Source organism: Chiloscyllium plagiosum, chromosome 5 (genome assembly GCF_004010195.1).
Source record: "Chiloscyllium plagiosum isolate BGI_BamShark_2017 chromosome 5, ASM401019v2, whole genome shotgun sequence".
NCBI classification, from domain to species: Eukaryota; Metazoa; Chordata; class Chondrichthyes; order Orectolobiformes; family Hemiscylliidae; genus Chiloscyllium; species Chiloscyllium plagiosum.
This window is the reverse complement of record NC_057714.1, coordinates 62,431,223-62,452,419: the sequence shown is the minus strand read 5'-3', so window position 1 is coordinate 62,452,419 and position 21,197 is coordinate 62,431,223. Positions and strand designations below refer to the sequence as shown.

Below are 21,197 nucleotides of genomic sequence, written 5' to 3'. Positions count from 1 at the left end.
ATGATTTTCCTTGAATGCACCCTGAGATGTAACTTATCTTTGGAGCAGGGTGGTGAAGAAGCTTAACAGTATGTTGACCTTCACTGTGAGAGGATTTGAGTACAGGAGCAGGCATGTCTTGCTGCAACTGTGCAGACTTTGGTGAGATCACACCTGGAGTATTCTGTCTAGCTATCTGAGGAAGGAGGTTCTGTCTAGGGAGGGAGAGCAACAAACATCTAGTAGATTGATTCCTGGGATGGCAGGTCTGATATATGAAGAGTGATTGGATCAGCTAGGACTACATTCACTGGAGTTTAGAAGAATAAGGGGCTAATTTTAATTCTAGAAACCTATATAATTCTAACAGGACTAGACAGGGTAAACACAGAAAGGATATTCCCAATGGTGGGGAAGTCCAGAACCAGAGTCCTAGTTTAAGGATATAGGATAGATCATTTAGAACCGATACAAGGAGAAACTTCTTCATGCTGAAGGTAGTGGGCCCGTGGATTTCGCTGCCATGGAAAATGTTTGAGACCATAACATTGAATATTTTCAAGGAGGAGTTAGTGTAGTTCCTATGGGTTAAAGGGATGAAAAGGTTTGAGGAGAAAGCAGGGACCAGGTGGTGAGTTAAATTATCAGCCATGATCATATTGAAAAGTGTAGCAGTCTCAAGGAGTCAAATGGTCTGTTCCTGCTTTTTAAAAAATGCTTCTATGTTTTTTGTAGCACAAAATGGGCATTTCCAAACTGAAGGCCCATTCTATTTGTACTTTTCCTTTTGTATCAGGCTACTGATTATCTGTTTGCACTAGACCAATCAAGGCAGACCTCACTGTTTTTCACATAAAATTTGGATCCTTTCCTTTCACCAGAGCAAGCAGAACATATCCTCTGCTAGTAAAGGTCAGCTAGAATGCTCAGTGACCATAATCGGTGTTATTTCCCAGCGGGGCTAATTTTAATTCTAGAACATATAGTAACAGCTCAGCTGAAATAGTTAAGGTAGCACTGAACAGGTGCTCCTTGATCTTAATGGCCCAGTACCACATCACACGATACAGAAACAACAACACCTTAGATTTTTACAGCATCTTTAATGTATTCCTAGAAGCATTATAAAATGTACTATGACAGCAATCCATATCAGTCAACCAAATGCCTGGCCAAAGAGGTAGGTTTTAAGAAGACACTTAAAAGAGGAGAGTAAGGTAAAGAGATAAAGGGAGGGAATTCCACAGGTTGGGGTCCAAAGTACTGAACGTTCAGTCACTAATGATGCAGCAATTAAAATTGGGGATGCATCAAAAGCCAGAATTAGAAGAGTGCAGGATACTGTGAAGAGTTCTGCAGCTCATTGAGAACACAGAGATAGGGAGTGATGGAGTAAAAACAGACAAAAGGGATTATTCAACATTAGGACAGAATGATGGCTCAGTAGTTAGCACTGCTGCCTCACAGCGCCAGGGACCCAGGTTCAATCCCAGCCTCGGAGTTTGCGCGTTCTCTGTGTGGGATTCCTCCCAGAGTCCAAAGTTGTGCAGGCCAGTCAATTGGCCAGGCTAAATTGCCTATAGTCTTAGATGCATTAGTGAGAGGGAAATGAGTCAGGGTGGATTGCTCTTTGGAAGGTCCATGTGGACTTGTTTGGCCACACTGTAGGGAATCTAATGTTACAAATAGGTGATCTTAAGGGACCACATGCATATGAAGTTGGAAGCCCATCTTGGGATCAGTTGTGGCTCCAAGGTTGTGAACAAGCTGTTTTAATCTTAGATCATTGCTGTAGAGATAGATAGAGCTGGCACAGCTAAGGAACAGAATTTGGACCCATGGACCAAAAGCAATGGCTTCGATCTTCCCTGCATCCCAGTAGCCCACCATGACCTTCCCAAAGGGAACTAGGGATAGGAAATAAATGCTGGCCCAGCCAGTGACACCCGTTTCTCACACAGTGAATAATTTAAAAAGTTAGAGGGAATTTCTGCTTACTCAGTATGAGGGTCAGACAGTAATCTGGTAATTTAGCAGCAGTGGACAATTAGAGATAGGTAGTGATGGGGTCGAGCTGGATATTATCAATATACATGTGAAAACTAATACTTTGTTCACTTAGGTAACAGTTGGGTGGGGTTTTATTCAGAACAAGTATTCTATTGGCTCTATTGCAGAGTCTACTGAGTTGGGTGAGGCTGAGTGGGACTGCCTGTTCTCAGCTGCTATAAGTTCTGTCTCATTGGGCAATACAGAAACAAGATGAGTTATTCATAGGTCACTCTCTGGTATCTTGTCAATAATGAGATTGCGGATAGACAAAAATGAGTTGTTATAATGAATTTAAAACAGGCAAAAGGGATTAATCATATTCCCATGTTTCACCTCTGGAAAATGCAGGAAGTAGATAAAGAGTTCATCATGAATAAAGTCATTATTATACATAATTGAAGTGATGAAAGAATCTGCTGAGTGGAAAAAAGGAACCAAAGGGCTGATAATTGAATTTACAGCTCCACAGGCCTTTATCGCTGTTTAAAATTCATGTCAGCTTCCGTTCACCTTACTTCATTTCACCATATCAACATGTTTTTCCCTTCCTTTATCCCTTAAGTTTTTAACAATTTTCCCTTTAATGTAACTTGGTGCTCAACCATTCAATGTGGTACGTGAGTTCCAGACTTTTAACATTCTGAGCTAGGAGGTAACTTCTCAATAGTTTAATGAATTCATTACAAATTATTTTAGATATATTTTACAGGCATTTAGTTTTGGACTCCACAAGTGGGAACATCTCTATTCTAACATATCGAACTTCTCAGCAATATAAGAGTATGTATTGGGTCATCTCTCAGTCATCTCTTTTCCCGAGAAAAGAGCCCCATGTTTATGCCTTCTGGCTCTTTCTGGCAACGCATTACTGTGATGGTCTTAAGAGGGTATCTTTCTGATAAGGGTGGAATATGTACAGGAAATATCACATGATACTTGCAACTAAATTTGCCTGCACAATACCACTGGGCCCAAAGTAGCTATTTTCTACATATCTGTTAATATGTCCATCTATACTGCCCGGAGCCATTTTCTGCTTTTTTTAAATTATGAGCATACTTGATGTCTTCTAATAAGTTTCACTACAAAATTTTCCAAATCAACTTCCATTACGTACAAGAATAGTATGTGCCTGCCATTTTTTCTCTACGTCTTTACACTTGAGGACTTGGAAAATTCACGCTGTCAGTTTCAAACAAAAAAAAGCCCTATGTGTTTCATATCTGCGGAAATATGACAAATCCCTCTGAAATTCCTAAAATGTATAATTGAAAAGAAAACAAAGCCCTATCTTGCATTTAAATGTGAATTGAGAAACATGAAAATGCAATGACCAGGATGAGAAAGCATATCACAAAGTGAACAAAAAGCATTTGCTTATACGAGATGAAAAGCTGACTGCACTCTTGGAACATGATTGAATAGATTCATTGTGAGAATGGGAGGTTTTCCTTATGTAATAACTAGAATCAATCATTAATATTCAGTTCAACCACTATAAGAGAACTTTCAAGGAAGCAACTTTTTTCTTGAGTATATATGGCACCACTTTACATCATAATAGTGAGTGCAATGCTTTCCAGTTATTATTGGTAGCAGCACTGACCAGATCACATAATGTGGTTATAACTGGGAGGCATTGAAGCTTACAGGCAGATTTATCTGTCTGAGGACCTAAAAATCCATAGATTTGTTTCCTGAGGAGCAGAATCATCTGAAATAATGTAGAATGAAACACCTTACCAGAAATTGTGTGGGATCATGACACTCTCACATCTGACATAAGCAGGCAAGGTACAACTTAAGCAACTGCATTATAATTAAATCTGCCTCAGTTCAACCAAACCCTGCTCAGAACTGAATCATGAAAGAAACCAGAAATTGTACTGAATGTGATGCCAAACCATTTGTCTCACTGACTCTAATGAACTTAGGTAAAGTATCAATAAAATCCACTAAAGGAGAATTCTCTTTTTACAACATATGCCAAATATTTAGTTCTATTTTAGCTTCATCAAAAAACTGAACCATGACCCCATCACAGCCTGGATTGTTTCACTCTCAATTCACAATGTACATAGGTTAGTTAATAAACCAGGAGAAAGTGAGGTCTGCAGATGCTGGAGATCAGAGCTGAAAATGTGTTGCTGGAACAGCGCAGCAGGTCAGGCAGCATCCAGGGAACAGGAGAATCGACGTTTTGGGGAAGGGCTTATGCCTGAAACGTCAATTCCCCTGTTCCCTGGATGCTAGTTAATTAACCAGCCTAATTTGTGAGGGTTATTTTTCTACTATCACCACATTTTCTCCACTTTTCTCTTCTGGCTCCATGTCATAAACCTCTAAACCTGACAAAATAATCTTTCCCTAACTATCCAATGGAAACCCTTCAGAATGTTAAAATTCTCTACTAAAACCTCTGAGGCACTCACTTATTTTTGAGCACTTTTATAATTAGAGTAACATTGCTGAATAGAATCACATAATTGTTATGGTGCAGAAGCAGGCCATTCAGCCCATTGTGTCCATACCAGTTCTTTTCCCTAATGCCTATCTCCTACCCTTCCCCCACATCCCACACACCACTTCTATCCAAATAACCACCCAATGCCTTCTTGAATGGTTCATTTGAACCTGCATCCATCACATTTCCATGCAGTACATTTCATAACTTAACTACTTGCTATGTGAAAAGGTTTTGTTTTCTCACATGCTTGCTTTATTTGCACATTATTTTAATCCATGCCCTCTCATTCTTTTTGTTTTATGAGCAGGAACAGCTTCTCCCTGTATACTGTATTCAGCTTTCTCATGATTTTGAAAGCCTATACCAAATCTCCTCTCAGCCTTTTTCTCTCTGAACAGAGCAGTCCCACCTTCTTCAATTTATCCTTATAATTGAAGTGTCTCATTCCGGGACCATTCCTGTAAATTGTATCTGCACTCTGTCCAATGCATTCATATCTTTCCTATGATGTGATGCCTATAACGGTACACAGTACTCCAGCTGAGGTCTAACAAATATCTTGCACAAGTTCAACGTCACCTCCTTGCTTTTGTATTCTATGCCCCGATAAAAAAAAAGGGAATACTGGCTTTATTAAATGCTTTTTCCACCTGTCCTGCCATTTTCAAAGATCTATGCACACATATACTAGATCCCTCTACTCCTGCACTCCCTTTAAGATTGTATCTCCTATTTATATTGTCTTTTAATGCATTACCTCACACTTCTTTGCACAGAACCTCATCTGCCACTTATCCATTCACTCCAGCAATTTGTCAATGTCGTTTTGACAAGGGAACAGATTTTGATTTTATGCAATACTGTAAGCTTATGGTAGCAAATTCGTTTTTAGTTTCATTACTTAGTTTAGTACATTTCTCCTGACATGTATTTCTATTTAAATCAATTGGAATATCAGAAGAGATGCAAAACCCACTGTTTTCTTTTGCTATAACCCATTTCTCACTGCAATACAAAATCAAAATAAGTACTTCCAAATGTTCTCATTATGTTTCTTAAACCATTAACACAGAATGACAAGAGGAAATAATTTAATGACAGTAAAATGTATTAGGACTCCATTGGGATTAATTGAAGTAGAAAATGCCCAATGCAATCACTGAGGTCACAACATCTTTTAAATTAAAATTAACCAGCAAAAAGCGATGTGATTGAATCCATGTCAGTGGATCTGCTCCTGGAAATCAGTCCTATCTCTACTGAGGAAATTCAGATCTGTCATTTATTACTTCCAGGTGTTCAATTTGCTTAGGAGATTTCCAACTGTGATTGAACAGATCCTTGTAGTACGCCACTAGTAACTGTACTCCAGGATGAACATTTCCCATTAGCCACCATCCTCTGTCTTCTTTCAGCCAATTTCTGATCTAAATCATTATGTCACCCTCAATTCCATGCCTCCGTATTTTGTGCAATAGCCTACCATGGGGAACCTTATCAAACACCTTGCAATAGCCTACCATGGGGAACCTTATCAAACACCTTACTGAAATCCATATACACTGCATCAATTGCTTTACCCTCATCCACCTGTTTGCTAACTTTCTCAAAGAACTTAATAAGGTTTGTGAGGCACAACCTACCCTTCAGAAAACCATGTTGACCATCCCTAATCAACTTATTCCTTTCTAGATGATTATAAATCCTATCTCTTTTCACCCTTTCTAACACTTTACTCACAAACAAAGTAAGGATCACTGGTCTATAATTACCAGGGTTATCTCTACTCCTCTTCTTGAACAAGGGAACAACATTTGCTCGTCTCCAGTCTTCTAGCACTATTCTTGTAGACAACGACGACATAAAGATCAAAACCAAAGGATCCACAATCTCCTCCCTGGCTTCCCAGAGAATCCTAGGATAAATTCCATCCTGCCCAGGAGACTTATGTATTTTCACACTTTCAAGAATTGCTAACACCTCCTCCTTGTGAACCTCAATCCTGTCTAGTCTAGTAGCCTGTATCTCAGTATTCTCCTCGCGTTTTTGACTGAGAATACTGATGAAAAACATTCATTTAGCACTTCCCATATCTCCTCTGATTCCACGCACAACCTCCCACGACTATCCTTGATGGGCCCTGATCTTACTCTAGTCATTCTTTCATTCCTGATATACTTATAGAAAGCCTTAGGGTTGTCCTTGTTCCTATCTATCAACATCTTCTCATGTCCCCTCCTGGCTCTTCTTAGTTCTTTCTTTAAGTCTTTCCTGGTTAACTTGTAATTCTCAGGTGCCCTAACTGAGCGTTCATTTCTCATCCTAACATAAGCCTTCTTCACCTCTTGACAAGAGCTTCAATGTCTCTCATAAACCACGGCTCCCCCGATTGACAACTTCCTTCCTGCCTGACAGGTACATACATATCAAGGACACGTAATAGCTGTTCCTTGAATAAGCTCCAAATTTCACTTGAACCCATTCCTTGCAATTTTCTTCCCCATCCTATGCATCCTAAATCTTGCTTAATTGCATCATAACTGCCTTTCCCTCAAGGTATAACTCTTGCCCTGAAAGGTATATACCTATTCCTTTCTATCGCTGAAATAAACATAACCAAATTGTCGTCACTATCACCAAAGTGCTCATCTACCTCCAAGTCTAACACCTAGCCGGGTTCATTACCCAATACCAAATCCATTGTTGTCTTGCCTCTTGTTGGCCTGTCTATATACTGTTTCAGGAGACCCTCCTACACACACTGGACAACATTTGGAAAGTTAAAGCCCCCGTAACAACTACTCTGTCACTCTCACTCCAATCAGGAATCATCTTTGCTATTCTTTCCTCTACATCTTTGAAAATATTCGGAGGTCTATAGAAAACTCCCAACCTCTCCTTTCCTTTTTCTAACTTCAGCCCACAACACCTCAGTAGGCAAGTCCTCAATTGTCCTTTCTGCCACCGTAATACTGTCCTTGATTAACAATGCCACACCTTTCCCCACCCTTTTTACTATCTTCTCTGTTCTTACTGAACTGAGCAGTTTAAGGAATGAATAATGTGAAGGGAAGAAAAAGAATAAAATGAATGGAAATGGCAGGGAGAAAAGAAAAGGATTCAATTGGAAACTATGCTTTGGTGAAGAATAGAGATAAGCTTGGAGGAAAGAGAGCCTACAGTAGCTGAGAGAATTCAATATTTCTCTTACTGGACCTATTCTTCCATCCAGAACCAGGACCCAGCAGGTTGTCCTGCTCGGGTTAATATGACATAATCAAAGTCTAAAGAGCTGATATTTATGGAGGATTATGCAGCTTGGTGTGTGTCCTTGCCATCTGCAATTTAAAATTTTGATGAAAGAAACCTGGGTAATTCCCAAACCCCATTTTAACTTCTGCTCTTTCACAGCCTGGTCTCTCCTTGTCAGGGTGTTAAAATGGCTGTCCTTGCCTTTGTATGGTGACCTTGTTAGACTGCATGTGGATAAGGAAGGGGCTGGTGGATGCAATGGTAGCAATCAAGGACAATTAATTGAGGGGTAACAGATGTAGTTCTGTGGATTTAATCAGGAAATGATTGCTGGAGGTGCTCTGGTTACAAGTGAGAGCTTGATATTAAAAATGTCAGCTAACTAAGCTACATGTTGCTTGTTGATGAGTGAAATCTGAGGAATATCCTTGTGTTACTTGCTGTTGTAGTCAATCCTCCATATCCCCTTGTTTCAGTGTATGTGAGTCATTACCTATCACATGAAAATACCAAAGAAAAATACAATTTCTTTTCAGAAAAAGAAAGAAGTCTTCATTTTCAGAAAATGAAGTCTTTTAGAATTCCAGTGTTATATTGTCATTCATAGAACAATGTATTTAGGACTAAACACCAGTTGGCCTCAGATTTGAGGTTTTTAACCTTACCCGGAGAGACAGTTCCACATTTTCTGTTCCCCACATCAGCATTCCAGGATCATAGGCACCAACGTTTTGGAAATAATGCCGATTAATTGCTAGCACTCCACCGGATACAGCTGGACTCCTGAAACAAGGGCAATTACCAAGTGGATTTGAGATAAATAATGATTAGGAATAGCAGAAACCACCAAAAATGACTTTCCTGTACATTCTTCAGAGGAATATTTTCAACCTATAGAACACTGTTGCCAATATGACTCTTCATCATCTACTTTCACCAGTAAACTAGGGACAAAACAACCAGATTCGGAGCAACTCTCCTTTTACTCTATCTTATTAATTTGCCTCAGTCCCAGTTTAACAGTATCCTATTGCACCAGAAAACGTTTTTACATCCTGAAGCATAGAGACAAGGTAGCTTGGAACTGTGAATTCAGAAGATGCTGAACAGAGACAACCTGAACTATTTCAGCTGTCGGGATAAGCTTATTTTTGATACACTTACTAGTGCTGTCAGGATTATGATTCCTCAGTTATGCAAGAAACTTTCCATAAATTCCAAATAAGTGAAGTTAGTATGTGCCACTCACAATCAGGCACACTTTACATTGAGGAGACCAAACACAATCCGGGTGACTGCTTTATGGAATATCTGTATTCTGTCTACAAACATGATTACAAACATCCTGTTGCTTTTCAGTTTAATTCTTCTCCTGATCCCAGTCTGATCTTCCTTGGTCTGCTAAAGTTGTTCCAATATAGTTCACCACAAACTTGAGCACCCTACCATTTACTTGGGCATTTTACAACATTCTGCATTCAATTTTGAGTATAATACTTCTACATTTCAAGTTTTAGCTCCTTATGTTTTGCCTCTCTTTGCAGATTTTATACCTCTCATTTCTCACTTTTATCCTTTCTGTAAAACAGATCTTCCCTTTCGTTTGTCTTCCTATCATGTTTGGTTTCACTTGTTCAAGGCATATTACCTTTCTAATCTCTCACAGTTCTGATGAAATGTCACTGACCTGAAAATGTACCTGTGGTCCTATCTCAACAGATAATGACAGACTTGTTGAGTATTTTAAGCATTTTCTGATTTCTGACAGATAACCTAATTTTATTTTGTGCCGAAAAGTGTGGCCTGGAAAAGCGCAGCAGGTCAGGCAGCATCCGAAGAGCACAAGAATTGATGTTTCGGGCATAAGCCCTTCATCAGGAATGTTGGGGGGGGGAAGGGGGTTGAAAGATAAATAGGAGGGTAGGGGTGGGGATGGGGAGAAGATAACTGAGAAGATGATAGGTAGATGCAAGTGGGAGGCGATAGTGAAAGTGGAAGGAAGATGGACAGGTAGGACAGTGCCAAGTTGGAGGGTTGGATCTGGGATGAGGTAGGGGGAGGGGAGATAAGGAAACTGGTGAAATCGACATTGATGCTGTGTAGTTGGAAGGTCCCAAGGTACAAGATGAGGCGTTCTTCCTCTAGGTGTTTGGTGGATAGGATTTGGTGGTGGAGGAGGCCCAGGACTTGGGGGGTGGGGGGGGGGGGTGGGGTGAGTTGAAGTGGTTGGCCACAGGGCGGTGGGGTTGTTTGGTGCGTGTCCCCCAGATATATTCCCTGAAATGTTCCGAGTTGGCGTTCTATCTCCCTGATGTAAAAGAGACCACATCAAGAGCAATGGACACAGTAGATGAGGTGGGTGTATGTGCAGGAAAATCTCTGCTGGATGTGAAAAGATCCTTTGGGGCTTTGGATGGAGGTGAGGAGGAGGTGTGGGTGCAGGTTTTACACCTCATGCAGTGTCAAGGGAAGCTGCCTGGTATGGAGGGTGTGTTAGTGGGGAGGCATGGACCTAACAAGGGAGTTGGGAAGGGAATGGTCTCTGTGGAATACAGATAGAGGGGAGGGAAATAGATCTCTGGTGGTGGGACCTGACTGTAGGTGGAAAAAATGGCTGAGGATAATGAGCTGTATCCGGAGATTAGTGGGGTGGAAGACGAGAACTAGGGTGTTCGATCAGGAGGGGGGTGGGTGGGAGGCGGTGTAGTCCAGATAGATGTGGGAGTCGGTGAGTTTGAAATAGATGTCCATGTTGAGTCAGTCGCCAGAAATGGAGATGGAGATGGAGAGGTCCAGGAAGGAGAGGGAGGTGTCTGAGATTGTCCAGATGAACTTCAGTTCAGGGTGAAAGGTGTTCATGAAGTTAATGAACTGTTCAACCTCCTCGTCAGAGCATGAAGTGGTGCCGACATAGTAATCAAGGTAGCGGAGGAAAAGGTGGGGAATGGTACCAGTGTAACTGTGGAAGATGGACTGTGCCACATATCCGACAAACAGGCAGGAATACCGGGGCTCATGCGGGTGGCTATGGCTACCCCTTTGATCTGAAGGAAGTGGGAGGATTGAAAGGAGAAGTTGTTGAAGCTGAGGACGAGTTTTCGAAGAAGTTGTTGAGGGTGTAAACTCCTTTCCATTTAGAACAACTGATACTGGTTTAAATGAAATCATAGTTTTAACATTATTGCCATCAAACAGGCATAGAGGAGAGTCAACAAAAAGATTTGGAAAAGTAATGAGGAAGTCTGTGCAAGGTGTTGAGGGTCTCCTTTATTTTGTACTAAGCTGTGCGTAGCCGAGAGCATGGAAATCAAGGAGAGGTGTGGATGCTGACAGCCACTCCATTTGCCCTTGCTTCTGAATTCCATGACACCCTCTCCCTGAACCCCATGTTGCAAGACACCACTCCAACTTGACACCACTCCAACTCTACCCTAGGAATCTTGGGAGAAGTGGGGCAAGTGATAGGTCCATTATTCTCAAATATCTCTGTTGGATTCTAGGGGAAGTGTGGTTTTGATGGAATGACACTTTACCTTCAATGTTTGCATCCTTCAGAAATGTAAATGATACATTTGTTATGTTTGAGTCCACAGCTGTATATAAAAGTTTAGATTTTTCTTTATTCACTTGTTGAAATTGGGCATCGCTGGCTTGCCAACATTTATTGCTGCACCCTTGAAGCCCTTGAGAAGAGGGTAATGAGCTGCGTCTTGAACTGCCGCAGCTCACGTGCTGTAGGTTAACCTTAGAGAGGGAATTCCAGCATTTTGACGCAGCAACAGTGAAGGAGTGGCGATATATTTCCCAGCCTGGAAGGTGCGTTCACATGTATCTGCTCCCCTTGTTCTTCTATGGAAGCGGTTTGGAATGTGCTATCTCAGAATCTTTGGTGAATTTCTGCAGTGCAAGTTGGAGATAATACAATACTGCTCCTGAATATAGGTGTGGAGGAAGTGGATGTTTGTGGATGTAGTACCAATCAAGTTGGCTGCTTTGTCCAGTTTGGTGTCAAACCCCTTGTGCATTGTTGGAGCCGCAAGGCAAGTGAGACGTATATCATCGCACTCCTGACCTGTGCCTCATGGATGGTGGACAGGCTTTGAGGAGTAAGGAGTATTTCTAGCCTCAGACCTATTCTTGTGGCCACTATGCTTATTCGGTAAATGCAGTTGAGCTTCTGGTCAATGGCAACCTCCAGGATTTTGATAGTGGGGAGGTTTCAGTGGTGATCATACTATTGAATGTTAAGCAGCAGTGGTTAGATTATTGCTATTGGAAATGGTCATTGCCTGGCATTTTGTGTGGCATGAATGTTACTTGCTATTTATCAGCCCAAGCCTGGATATTGTCAGCACCTTGTTGCATTTGATCATGGACTGTTTCAGTACCTGAGAAGTTGCCAGAGGTGCTGAATATTGTACGATAATCAGTGAATACTCCATTTCTGACCTTATGATGGAGGGAAGGTCAGTGATGAAGCAGCTGAGGCTGGTTTGGCCTAAGACACTACCCAGAGGAGCTCCTGCAGAGATGTTTTGGAGCTGAGATGACTGATCTTCCACCTTTTTATGGGCTAGGTAGGATTTCAATCAGTGGATTTTATCCTAATTCCCATTGATTTCAGTATTGTTAGGGCTCCTTGATGCCACACTCAGTTGAATGCAGCCTTGATTTTAAGGGTTGTCACTCTCCCCTCACCTCTGGAGTTCAGCTCTTTTATCCACATTTGAAATATTGTTAATACCAATGATAACATTGTTATGCTGACAGCTTCCATTACTTTACTGATGATCAAGAATAAACTAATAGTGCAGTAATTGGCCAGTTTGGATGTGGCTTTTCACGTACAAGAGACTTTTCCCTATTGTTCAGCAGATATTAGTATTGTAACTACACCGGAAGAGCTTGGCTGAGGAAATGTAATAAGCTCCTCCAATGCTCAAATTCACTTTTGAAACACAACTATCATTTGAGCTCCTTTTCTATTATGTCCCAGTTAAGAAATCTGTCAGGCGTTCTCCATTATTTTCTGCTGGAAACCCATCTTCACAGGACACTACCCAGATTGAGATTCCTACAGTTCCATATACCATGAGATTGGCTTTATCAACAACATTGTAAATAGGCCCAAGTTATTCATTCACTACCCAAATGTGATTCTGAAAAAGGCACATCAAAGCCATCCTGTATGATGATGGTTACTTTAAACTGATCACTTCTCACTGTGTATTGCACTAACTCAGAAAAGGCATTAAGGTAATCAATCTTTGGATATAAAAGGTGTTCAGTCTGCCTCACTGTACCTTTCCAGGTTACTCCATCTCAAATGTTTGAACAATAGGTGAAAGTAGCTGTTTGATGCGGCTAGTATGTAAAAACATGAGCGGTGTTCACCACTAAAGGGAAGCTGTCAAAGAGACATTCTGCCCATCTGACTAATGTGGTATTTGAATTTTAATGCCAGTGTGGTGTCAAATATGCAGGCTATACATCCAAAGACTGACAGACCTTATCAAATTCCATATCCCTCCACTGGTTTACAACAAGCAAGGAACTAACTGAACCCAACCAGCTCACTCTTGTAAAACTCACAACAGCAAAGTGTCCAACATTTGATGTGATTCTGCAATTAGAAAACATTTGCTGGATAACTCGAGTGTGTGAGGAAATATGCTAACAACCAATTTAGGATTGTTAGCTGGGCTTGCAGTGTGGTGAACTTAATACACACAGTCTTGCACAAAAAGAAAATGCACTGCACCTGTTCCAACTCAAAACAGGTGACAGCCATTCACTGGGTCATTTCTCAGCATAATTCCTTGACCAATCAGAGTCAAACTATTTGGTTTAAAATTTAGCAGAGCCTGACAGTTTACTATCAATTATCATTAAATGGTACATTCTCGATAGTGTCTTCTCTAAAAATTACAGTCCACTTGTCCCATTCAATTGGCATTCCCCTCTCATGCAAAATAAGTGTTGGTTTTCCCTTTTGTTGGTAGTATTGCAAAATGTATTGATGAATGCAAGATTGTTGAAGCTTCAACAATGTGTATTTTTTTCCAGCAATACTTATGTTCTATATTACCTAATGGAAAATTTAAAGCATTTTATTTTTATATTTCTATATGCATTTTTATGTATTTCCTTTGCTTTTTAGTTGTACTAAGTATAATTGACTATGCCTAAATACTTCCTTCCATCTAGTCTTTATCTTATGGGGTTGAAATATGATCAGACAGTTAAGCAGATACTTGTCATATCACATACTGTACAGGTATTGTGGGAGATGTCCGCCATTTCTGCTCATATTCTGGTATTGGTTCCCAATGAAAGTCCAGCTTCCAGTTGAAAACTCCTCGCTGAGGATCAACAGAGTGATAATATTGAAATGTCTTCCAATCAATACCATCGATTACAGGTGAAACCACACGAGTTCTGTAATGGAAAATAAAGGATTATGAAGCTTATGTTCACTTCCATTGTTATAGTATTTAATTTGACAGGAAGTGATGTTATCGAGGTAAAAACAATGACTGCAGATGCTGGAAACCAGATTCTGGATCAGTGGTGCTGGAAGAGCACAGCAATTCAGGAAGAGTTCTGTAATGGAAAATAAAGGATTATGAAGCTTATGTTCACTTCCTTTGTTATAGTATTTGATTTGACAGGAAGTGATGTTATCGAGGTTAAAAACAATGACTGCAGATGCTGGAAACCAGATTCTGGATCAGTGGTGCTGGAAGAGCACAGCAATTCAGGAAGCTCCTCAGATGCTGCCTGAATTGCTGTGCTTTTCCAGCACCACTGATCCAGAAGAAGGAAGTGATGTTAACTGTCCCTCCATAGATTTAATTGCATTGCATTCTGGTTGCATTTCATTCGAGTAAAAAAAATTACAAATGCAAATTTTTAAAGTTTTCTAGTACATTTAATTAGTTAATTTGAGATCCAGTCAGTCAGTCCTTACTGAGAATACCTTCATCAGTAACACTTCAACCAACTCTTGAGCACCAGTTAAAAATGTCTCCATTACATTTTTAGCTTTCTAAATTGAGTATGCTCAAAAGTTAAAAGGCTGAAACTCCAGCTGAGATAGCAACAACAAAACTGTTAGTCCAGCAGTGCACCATTAAACTATGTAATTGCTTACACACCAAACAGGAGAATTAAGGATATGGAAATCAATCTGTCCTCTGTTATCCATTTAGCCTTTGCAATTCTGAGTGATTAATCAAGGTATCCTTTGGACCAATATTTTTAATTGCCCTGAGTAGGAAAAGAGGGACACATGACTGTCATAATGTAACAGCTTTGGCTTTGGATGGTTTGCATGGGATATGTACATAATCGAGAGAAATCCAGGGTTATTGGGAGTAGATACGAATGTGGATTCAAAACAAACAAATCAGCCATGATTTTATTAAATGGTGAAGCAGACTTGAGGGCAAAATTCTGCAACTATTTCATATGTTTGTATTGAACATTTCTCTGTACTCTAAAACTCATTGTCTCAGGATGTCTCCAATAAAAGACAGCTGAAGTTTAAATTTGAAATTGATAATGAATAAAAAGATAAAGCCAGTAAAATAGAATCCAACATAGTCAACAGTTAAGCTGTTCTCATCTGTTCACTCTTTTGCCATTGATTGAGATAGCAATGTAAAAAAAACACAAATGAGAAACTTAACGGGTTTTAAAATACTAAATTGCACTTCTAAATATTTTAGATTACATTGGTTTTCATATGTGCATCATCATTACTTGTTGACGTTAGTGTAATCAGAGCTAATATACTGGCATGCCTCATACTTAGTACATATTGCTGGTCACAGGGAGTTAGAGACATTTCCCTTAATGAGTACTTTTTATTGAATGTTCATTTTAATGTCCAATGTTTCATTCACCACGCTATGGCAATTTGCAGGCTCAGCCTGGCCTTTTCCTCTGTGCATTAGAAAAGAGATTAAACAAGATCACTCACAGCTGGGATAAAAGAAATAATGTACTTGAGCTCAAAAAGTTCTGTAAGGATGCTGCCAGACAAAATCCTGAGATGGATCTAGGTTTTGATAACTATTGGCACTGCCCATTAGGCTTCTTATTTTCTTCATGTGACTGACTATTCCGATTAACATCGACATTCCCTGGCCTCACATCCCCCAACTCCCATCACCACATCCATGGCGTTAGGCCTTCCCTTCTCCAGTGCTTATGTCCCTGACCCACATTCTGAACTCCCCTGGATTCTTCTTTGACTCTTCCATGTCCACAACTCCTCTCCATGCTAATCACCAACTCCACAATCCCTCCTGTGGCTCATAGAGGGACTATGCAGTCTGTTATTCTCCTGCTCCCCTCCCTGGTGCTCTACAGTGGAAGAAGGAGAACAACTGATCTCACAAAATTGCATAGAGCTGAATCATGCACAACAAATGTCAAACAGGTACCACAATATTCTCATGTGTTGTTGACTTTATCTTGAATATTGGATGAAATTATAAAAGTTTTACACAAATGAGTATTCATTACACACAAACTTATTACAAGTATGAAGACACCACAGGCTGATATGAGGCTCCAAATGCTGCTAACTAGCTGCTGACTTCATCTCTGGATCTCAAACTGAAGTTTGCAACCCACCCTGATTAAGTCATCCAGCATGCCACTTTTCAAGCTTTCTGTGGTTCCGTAAAATCCTCCCAAGGAGTTTTTATTATATTTTCCCCCTTGGTGGCCTTTTTCAAGCAACAAAATCCTTTTTGTTAATGCTTTTAGATGAAAAAAATAGCATAGGCATTTTTGTGCACATTGAGAGGTTTATTTTTCTATTTGAATATGTTATTGCTATGCATTTGCTTGAAAACAAATTTCATTTCTTCAAAATAAAAGGAAAATTTTAGTACATTATCCAAAAAATTATTTTTAGTTTTTGGAACATTGTAGCACCCTTGAATGAAATAGGATAATTAGAGAAAATTATAAGTTACAGATGATTGCAGCATTAAATCTTCAGAGATAAATTTATGAAATTGCACATGGAGATATAAATGGTAATTATAAGCACAAAGGTCAGCAGGCTCCACCAGATTTTTGCTGGAATAATTTTCATGTTAAGATGCTTTGTTCCAGGAGTCTGAATTTAAAGAAAGAAATATTTGAATGGAATGAGATTACTTCAGAACTTAACAACACATTTGCAGATTTATATTTAATTGTTGATTGTTCTCAATGCAGTCAACATCTTGAAGGTCATCACACTCACAGATACTCTGAAAGTCAACAATATATACGACACGGTATACACACAGGTCTTTAAGTCAAAGTCTTAGTGCAAAAGCAACTCTCACAGATAAAGCAATTTTATGCTCATAATTCAATGTTAAAACATAATAGAAATTACTGCACTGAAGGAGGTAATTTCCCTAACTTTTTCCCACATCCTTGCCTGTCCAGCATGTATCCACATATTTTTAAATGTACATGGACACACTTTAACCAAGTCAGGTTTACTGGGAAGGCAGGAATACATAACATGGCTTGGTTGGGAGTCCAGACAATCATTAGATTGTTGAAACACTCAAACCCCTGCTCAAATGAAAGCTGCAGTGGCTGATCTTTGCTGCCAATTTCACAATGTTTACATGCAGAAGCTTACATGTCTTGCCATTCAGATATTGGAAGGTTAGATTAGATAATTAGTTAAGATTCCCTATGAAAATAGGCCCTTCGGCCCAACAAGTCCACACCGACCCTCCGAAGAGCAACCCACCCAGACCCACTCGCCCAGCCTACATTTACCCCTGACTAATGTACCTTTCACTCTGGGCAATTTAGCTTGGCCAATTCCCCTAAACTGCACATCTTTGGATTGTGGGAGGAAACCCATGCAGACACGGGGAGAATGTGCAAATTCCACACAGACAGTTGCCCAAGATGGGAATCGAACCCGGGCCCCTGGTGCTGTGAGGCAGCAGTGCTAATGATTGATACATTTATTGGGCTATAGTGAGCGGAGTTTTTTTTAAAATATTGTGGATTAAAATAATGAAAAGTTATGAATATGTTACTTGTCAAAGCTTATTGTTTTACACATGCAACCGCTACTATAGGAATCATTTCTTCTATACAATGTAAAGTGGGTGATTGTGATTGGAAGTGCTACGCCTTGGGATGGGGGCATGAGGAAGACAAATAGACATCAATGTGAATAAATGGCAGGTAATGGCTGTGAAGCTGTCTATCTGTCATATACTAAAATATCCTGCTCTTTAAAATTTGGAAAACAAAGTCCAGCCTGTTGTCAGTTGGGAAAAAAATGTGAGAAATGTTGGTAGCCTGCGGGTTATCATTATAGTATTAATACAGTCTGACTGTTCTCAAAAATCGTTATGTTCACCACTGCCTATTGCAAGTTGTCAGTTTTATTGACAGATCCAGATGGTTATAAAGATATTAGCTGTTTTGGCAGGGATATGAGTCTGGTTTATAGAATTAGGGACATTTTCTGACCATGGGATCCTAATCAAGGAACAGAAATTAGGAGAAGAGGTAGGCCATTGTTGTGCCATTCAATAAGATCATGGCTGATCTGTTCGTATTTTGAATTCCACATTACCACCTACCCCTTGGAATCCTTTAATTTTCTTGCTGAACAAGAATATATCTACCTCCTAAAACATTCAATGATCCTGGCTCCATTGCCTTCTGAGGCAGAGCTCCAAACTCGCCCAATGCTCGGAGAGATGAGATTTGCTCTCATCTCTGTTTCCAAATGAAAACAATCATTTCTGATAGATCGCCCAGTGCTTAATTCACTACAAGAGGCAATATTCTTTAGACATCTACCTCAGCACGATCATTTAAGATCTCACACACTTCAGACAAATCACTCTCATTCTTCTAAACATGCCCATTCTGTCTGACCTTCCATTATAAGACAACCTGCACTTCTAGGTATCAACCTCATAAACCTCACCCGAACTGCTTCCAACAGGTTTAATCTTCCAATAATAAGGAGACCAATACTGCACTCAGTACTCAAAATAAAGCTTCACCAAAGCCCTGGATATTTGAAAAATACAATCTGGTACATGTTAGTGCAGTAAGCAGCAAGACACTTTGTAAACTTGAAAAATTATTGTCAACAAGTGTTCGCTGAGAGCTTGAGTGCAACACAGGTCCAACTCTAACGCTGGAATTGCGTTCCAGCGAAACCTTACTTAATAGAAAATCACTAAATAGAAATAATGGGGCCTGTGAAAAAGTGGGCTTTGGGGCAGACCAGTAAAAAATATCACTCACGATCAAAAATCACCCAAAAATCTAGTGCAAAGTATAGCACAGCCTGAATGAAGGTATAAATCATATTCATCAATGAAACGAAAGTAAATTTAACATAGTACATTTAAAAAATATTGTTAATGTAGGGATAGAGGTCATCATGTAGACTCCTTCATTCCTGTTAAGCAAGCTACATCACATATTCTCTCCTTATGCTCAAAATGCTTTATAATATCTAGTTTCTCTTCCAGTGTTATAGCCTTTTTTTTGTGTTCACCAGGACGCCACTAGCTAACATATTTACCATTATGCCCCACAAAAGGATAATCTAGGAGTAGTGTATCTTTCATAGGAAGCTGCTCAATGTATCTCTCTCAGAAAGCTGCTCTCTGTTTGGTACCTCTCACAGAAAGCTGCTCTGTCAGCAACTGACATCGGCGCATGTGTAGAGTGGCACAAAGGCTAGCGCTGACATTGAATGAACAAGGGAAAACTGTGAATTATTGTGATCTGGAATATACCTGGAAGAGTGGTAGATTGAATAGTATCTTTTCAAAGGGAGTTAGTTAAACATGTGAAGTGAAAAATATTGCTGCATTGAGGGAACAGCAAGAGAGTAGGAGTAATTGAATAGCATGACCGAAGAGCCAGTGCAGAGAGAATGGCCAAAGGCCTCTTTTAGTGCAATATCATTCTATGATTCTATGGCAATACTGCAGCCTATCAAAGCAGAAACTATCACTTCAGACTGACAGTTAAAGAACCTTCAAAAAGAAATATTGCAAATTTATTTCTTGCTAGCTAGGATAGATTATAGTTAGATTTAAGAGATACATCCTTTTGTGCACTTTAGGACTGAACTATGCCATGTTGGTGGTAGACGTTAGCTGGAGATGAAACAAATGGCAGAGTCAGTAACTGCCTTCCTGATGATCTATAATGTAGTAACAGCGTTTGTCAGTATATTTTGGGTAGATCACTGTTACCAAACCTTCATGGTGCTAATGATCTAGGCTAATCATACCATGTGAGGGAAGATGGCCACGTGACGTCTTAGGCAGAAGTGGCTCAATCTTAATAAACAGTAAATAGGGTTACATATTACTTAATAGTTACTTATGTTATATTTAAGATACATGATTGTCTCTTGAGAAAATCAGGTTCAGCACAAGAGTATGTTCACATTACAGCCACAAAAGCATTCTCACAGAATTTTGTTAACATGTACAGAACTCTAACAACTCTAAGTAGCTCCCCTGGGAACAGCCTTTCACATACCTTGATGGACAGAGCTTATCTCATGGTGCTAGTTAACCCTTTCAGTTCATAATTATTGCCTTCTACAACAAGATAAACACAAATGATAGGCAGCAAATAGAAGTCTGCATATAGTACCATCTAACAACCCTGGAAACTCTTTGTTCTTGCTCGCTCTCCACTATTGTCCCCAAATTAATCACACAGCTGCAAAGTGTCTGCCATAAAAGCAAAATAACTCAGTTAAAAATCACACAACACCAAGTTATAGTTTAACAGGTTTATTCGGAAGCACTAGCTTTTGGAGCGTGCTCCTTCTCTAAAGCAAAATAACTCAGTTACTGTTTTGGTTGCTGAAATGTGAACCATCTGGACTCGCCTTAAATGGACAAATTGTAACTGCTCTGCATATGTTATCTCTGAAGACTGCAACACACCAGACACTGTAATAAGTAGATTCTCTGCATGATTACCAACTGATCATTTGGTTTAAAAGATAGCAAAAGATAGCAAATTGGTTGTTGGACTTAGGAATTTTAATAATTTAGGGAGGGTAAGAGCCAAATTTAAATGTTATTTTAAGAGAATTGGTTTGATGAATCAAAAAGCCTTTTCTCATCCTGCACTTATCCAGTTGACACATACACCTCTTTCCACTGTACATCAATAATTTTTTCTCAGCTTGTCTAATTTGACTTCTCAGCCAGTTATGTAGAAAATGGTCTGTGCTCTATAAACTGGTTTGATCAATCTACAGCCTCTGCAGAGTTTTTCAGCATCAATTGTAAACGATCCAGCTGATGCTGTTAAAGTATTGGTGTCCAAGATTTAAAATGTGGAAATGACCAGCTTAGTACCATTGCCTGCAATTGTTATTAGGTAATCATATTCAAAACTAGCAATTGTG

The 21,197-nt window shown here is 39.7% G+C and overlaps 1 protein-coding gene across 3 annotated transcripts in view; it reads right to left on the bottom strand.

Annotated features, from left to right (window-relative positions):
- The window catches only part of LOC122549931 (polypeptide N-acetylgalactosaminyltransferase 15-like), a 72,518-nt gene that overhangs the window by 9,320 nt on the left and 42,001 nt on the right, over nucleotides 1-21,197 (bottom strand). For all 3 annotated transcript variants that reach the window (XM_043690170.1, XM_043690171.1, XM_043690172.1), the window contains exons 4-5: nucleotides 14,021-14,188; nucleotides 8,416-8,533 (exon numbers count right to left, since the gene is read on the bottom strand). In XM_043690170.1, coding sequence (XP_043546105.1) covers nucleotides 8,416-8,533; nucleotides 14,021-14,188 — 286 coding nt within the window. The remainder of the gene's footprint in view (nucleotides 1-8,415; nucleotides 8,534-14,020; nucleotides 14,189-21,197) is intronic.